Below are 4,965 nucleotides of genomic sequence, written 5' to 3'. Positions count from 1 at the left end.
TTATTCCAGGCTATATCATACATTCTAACTCTATCATCTTCCTTCTGTTTTTGTAAATCAAAACCAACAGGTTTTAAGAGTTTAATGCTGCTAGGCAAAATTTAGTGATAGAGTCTGTGGAACTGGGTAGAGTGGACACTAATAATGAAGGTGGTAACCATAGACCTCATGGTACAAAAATACAGTCATAGGAGGATTAACTCTTCTTTTTCAGAAGAGGGACCTTCTAGACCCTAGGGATTAATGGTTCTGTGTGAGATGGATTGGGGGTTGGGACTAATTGCAGCACAAGAATAAATTTTCTCTATAGTTATGATGATTATATAAAGTCAGATGGGGAGATATTGCTGTAATCTGATCCTGAAAGGATCATGCATATGAAGCACGGACATGGCTAAGGCAGGCGGTGCTGCTCAAGGCTGGGCTCTAGGAGTAAGGAATTGCCAGACATGAGGGACATGAGTTCTGACAAATATTGACAAACAATGACCCCCTGAATAGGACTGGGGCTATAAGGAACAGAGAAGCATAAGGTATGTGTTGCTGGAATATTTTTGGTAGGGGTAGGGTAAAGTCTTCCACTTTGTTTTTTGTTAATCTCAGTTTTTCTTAAAAGCATAGACCAAAAAGGATATTTTAAAATAAGACACAATCTTTTTCCTCCTGTCTAGAATTTTTAGTCAATTTCTACAGATGTTTCAATAGAAAGTTTGATCAAAAAAAAAAAAAGATGTAATGTAATGACGTTCTTTGTCTGTCCATCTTAAGTGAGTCTCACTTAGCTGAGGTGTTCAGAGAACCTCCCAAGCAGATATACCCCTAGCTCCAATTTGCCATACCAGCCACTTATAACAGAAAGTGAAGTCTCTCAGTCGTGTCCGACTCTTTGCGACCCGTGGACTATAGCCCACCAAGCTCCTCCGTCCACGGGATTCTCCAGGCAAGAATACTGGAGTGGGTTGCCATTTCCTTCTCCAGGGGATCTTCCTGACCCAGGGATTGAACCCAGGTCTCCCACGTTGCAGGCAGACGCTTTAACCTCTGCACCACCAGGGAAGCCCAAGAAAATAAAACAAGGAGGGAGGATTCAATTTCTTCTTTACTGCTCCTCACAAACCTGCTTCTTCATCCCCCAGAGAGTGTTACTGAGTTTCCTGAAGCCATTATTTCATAGCTTTATTAGAGAACAATTATCACTGCTTTCAGCTTATACTCCGCAGCTCTAAAAATTTTTCTTTCTAGAATTAAAACTGAAGTGTCATCCCATGTCAAAGGTCTTTAGTGTTCATTACTAACATTAAGCTGAATCATCCTCATACTGCATTCATGTAACCTCTTATATGTCACTTTGTTAGAGAGGACTTTCTTCACGATAAATTTAAAATGACACCAGCTTCATCTACTTGTCATGTTTTGTTTTACTTCAAGGCACTTATTTTTCTACCATCTACCTGTTGTACATGTGTGTATATAAATGTATATGTGCATTATATATATACATATATGTATACACATGTATATATGTACATATCTGTTATTTGGCTACTGTCTCTTTCCTGAACGAGTAATATTATGAAACCAAAGACTTTGTTTTCTACACTTAGAAAAATTATTGTTTTTGAAGATCTGAATAAATCCATACTTTAAAAGCTAGCATCTAATCTCTTTCACAATTTTCTACTGATTAGCGCTCACAATTTATTATATTCTTTCCTTTGAGATAGTTTGACTTTTTAAATTATTTGATCATTTGTTTGTCTTCTCTGGGATTCCAAGAGAACAGGGAGAAGATGTTCCCCTCAAATGCCACTGACTTCCACCCCTCCTCTTTGCTCCTACTGGGAGTACCAGGCCTTGAAGAGATGCACGTTTGGATTGGATTTCCTTTTTGTTCTGTATATTTGATTGCCCTTGTGGGGAACAACACTATCCTGTTTGTGATCAAAAATGAGCAAAGTCTTCATCAGCCTATGTTTTACTTCTTGGCTATGTTAGCCTGCATTGACCTGGGTCTGTCTACATCCACCATCCCTAAGATGTTGGGCATATTCTGGTTTAATTTAAGGGAAATCAGCTTTGGGGGTTGTGTCACCCAGATGTTCTTCATTCATATATTCACTGCTATGGAGACTGTAGTGCTGGTTGCCATGGCCTTTGACCGCTATGTTGCCATCTGCAATCCTTTGCGGTATAGTCTGATTCTCACTAACAGAACTATTGGTTTCATCCTCGTTGTGGTGTTTGGTGTTAATTTCATTTTGGTTTTCCCTCTGGTGTTTCTCATCTTGAGGCTTCCCTTCTGTGGACACCATATAATCCCCCACACTTACTGTGAGCACATGGGAATCGCTCGACTTGCCTGTGCCAACATAAACGCGAACGTAATATTTGGATTGATTCTCATATCCATGGTATTTGTTGATGTGCTTCTAATCGTCATCTCCTATGTGAGAATACTCCAAGCTGTCTTCTGCCTTCCTTCTCGGGAGGCCAGACGAAAAGCCCTTAATACCTGTGGCTCCCATATCTGTGTTATTCTAGTCTTCTTCACTCCAGCATTTTTCTCCTTCATGACTCACCGATTTGGCAGGAATGTCCCCATATACATTCATATTCTCCTGGCTAATCTATATGTTGTTGTTCCACCTGCCCTTAATCCTGTTATCTATGGAGTGAGGACTAAGCAGATTCGGGAGAAGGTTTCAAGCATCTTTTTGAGAAAAGGCTGATACAAGGTGTCTCAGAGATATTTGTTTTAGGGAAAGGAGATTGTGTTTCTCAACTACAGAATCTTGGAACAGAAAAAAAGAGCTCAGTATTATTTCATGCATAATGAAATGTGATTAAGGCCCATAGAGCTCCAGAAATACTGCCTATAGAGATGCCAAGAGTCTTTTAAGTGGCCCCAATTCTAGGGTAGTGACTTAGAAAACAGACTGCTCCTTGGGTGACACAGTATTCATTTCATGAGACTGCTAAAGGTTGATCTATCAAAATAGTTCTGGCATGCTGATTTGGACAGGATTCAAACTGTTCACATAGTCAGTGGCCCCAGAAAAAGCATTTGTTTGAGTACCTGTGCTTCTTAAGGACAGCACAGAAGCTTTGTAACCTACTAGTTATATCAAAATATGTGGCACTGCCAACAACACATAAGGAGCCTTCATGCCACTGCTAGTCAGTAACTTTCAGAGTTCATCATTTTTTCACATCTGGTACTATCAATTAGTTTCTAGTTTTAATACTAATTAAGTCATATAATATGCATCCTTTGTGGTGGCTGATTTTATTCAAAATTATATCTATGAGATGAATTCATGTGATTGCATATGGTGAAACTTGTTACTTTCTATTGTTGTATAGCATTCCATTTTATGAATGTACAAAATTTAATTACCCATTCTGAATGGGCATTTAGGCTTTATCCTATTTTGGGTTATTTTCAATAAAGTTGTTTTAAATATTTCTCTACATGTTGTTTGGGAGCTACTTGCAGGCAGTTATAACTTCTAAGGGTATGACTGCTGAGTGATTATTTTTGTATTAATAGAAAGTTACAGTTTTCCAGAACTATACATCATTTTACATTTTTAGCAGTTACGTGTCAGCCAATTGCTGTGCATCCGCACCAGCACTATTTCTTTTTTATGTATGCTTGTGGGTGAGTGTTGATGTTACCATTTTGTTACCATTATGTGGGATATGTGATGCATCAGTATACATTTTCTTGATCATTCATGGTGTCATAAAAACTATGGCTATTTGCCATTTGGATGTTTTATTCAGAACACTTTGTAAAATCTGTGCTCATTTTTGCAGAATTGTTTCCAGTGACATCACGAAAATTCTTTTTTACGGCCTGTATTTGAGTTCTTTCTCAGATATGAATATCCTGCAGGTATCTTCTTCTTCCACTATATCATCTAGCTTTTAACCCTTTAGGTGGTGTTTTTTGAGAAATTAAAGTTGTCATGTTCAATGTAGTTCAATTTATAAATATTTTTCAATAAAGCTATTGTTCTTTAATCATGTTGAGGAAATTTCTGCTGAACTCAAAAACATGAAGATATTCTCTTATGTTACCTTCAATATGGGCTTCCCTGGTGGCTCAGTAGTAAAGAATCTGCCTGCCAATGCAGGAGACACAAGTTCAATCCCAGGGTTGGAAAGATCTCCTGAAGAAGGAAATGGCAACCCATTCCAGTATTTTTGCCTTAAAAATCCCATGCACAGAGGAGCCTTTTGGGCTACTGTCCATGGGGTCTCAAAAGAGTTAGCCATCACCTAGTGACTAAAAAATCAACACCTTCTATATGCTTTATTATTTTACTTTTGCATTTAGCTCTATGACCCATTTAGAATTGATTTTTGTGTCTAAGGTGAAATTAAGACCAAGTTTGCTATATGATATCCCAATCCTGAACCATTTATTGAAAAGTCCATCTTTTCTGCACTATATTTCAGGACAATTTTGGAGTAAGTCAGATTCTAATATAGAGATAGGTCTATTTCTTGATTTACTCATCCACTTTTCTATCCATGTGCCAATACTGCTGCTGCTGCTGCTAAGTCACTTCAGTCATGTCCGACTCTGTGTGACCCCATAGACGGAAGCCCACCAGGCTCCCCTGTCCCTGGGATTCTCCAGGCAAGAACACTGGAGTGAGTTGCCATTTCCTTCTCCAATGCATGAAAGTGAAAAGTGAAAGTGAAATCATTCAGTCATGTCCAACTCTTAGCGACCCCATGGACTGCAGCCTACCAGGCTCCTCTGTCCAGTGGGATTTTCCAGGCAAGAATACTGGAGTAGGGTGCCATTGCCTTTTATAATAGTAAATATAGGTTTCTGGTAAGGCCTATATGGCTATCCCAGGTGGCACTAGCAGTAAAGAAACTGCCTGCCAATGCAGGAGACAAGAGAAAAGGGCTCGATCCCTGGTCAGGAAGATCCCCTGCAGGAGAAGA

At 39.1% G+C, this 4,965-nt stretch overlaps 1 protein-coding gene across 1 annotated transcript; it reads left to right on the top strand.

Annotated features, from left to right (window-relative positions):
- The first annotated feature begins 1,790 nt into the window (after positions 1 to 1,790).
- On the top strand, positions 1,791 to 2,729 carry LOC138092528 (olfactory receptor 52E4-like). The gene has a single exon (XM_068988524.1). The coding sequence runs from the start codon at positions 1,791 to 1,793 to the stop codon at positions 2,727 to 2,729; it is 939 nt and encodes a 312-aa protein (XP_068844625.1).
- The last annotated feature ends 2,236 nt before the right edge of the window (positions 2,730 to 4,965 follow it).

Source organism: Capricornis sumatraensis, chromosome 16 (assembly GCF_032405125.1).
Source record: "Capricornis sumatraensis isolate serow.1 chromosome 16, serow.2, whole genome shotgun sequence".
NCBI classification, from domain to species: Eukaryota; Metazoa; Chordata; class Mammalia; order Artiodactyla; family Bovidae; genus Capricornis; species Capricornis sumatraensis.
The sequence above is the reverse complement of the archived record's forward strand: the minus strand, read 5'-3'. Positions and strand labels throughout refer to the sequence as shown.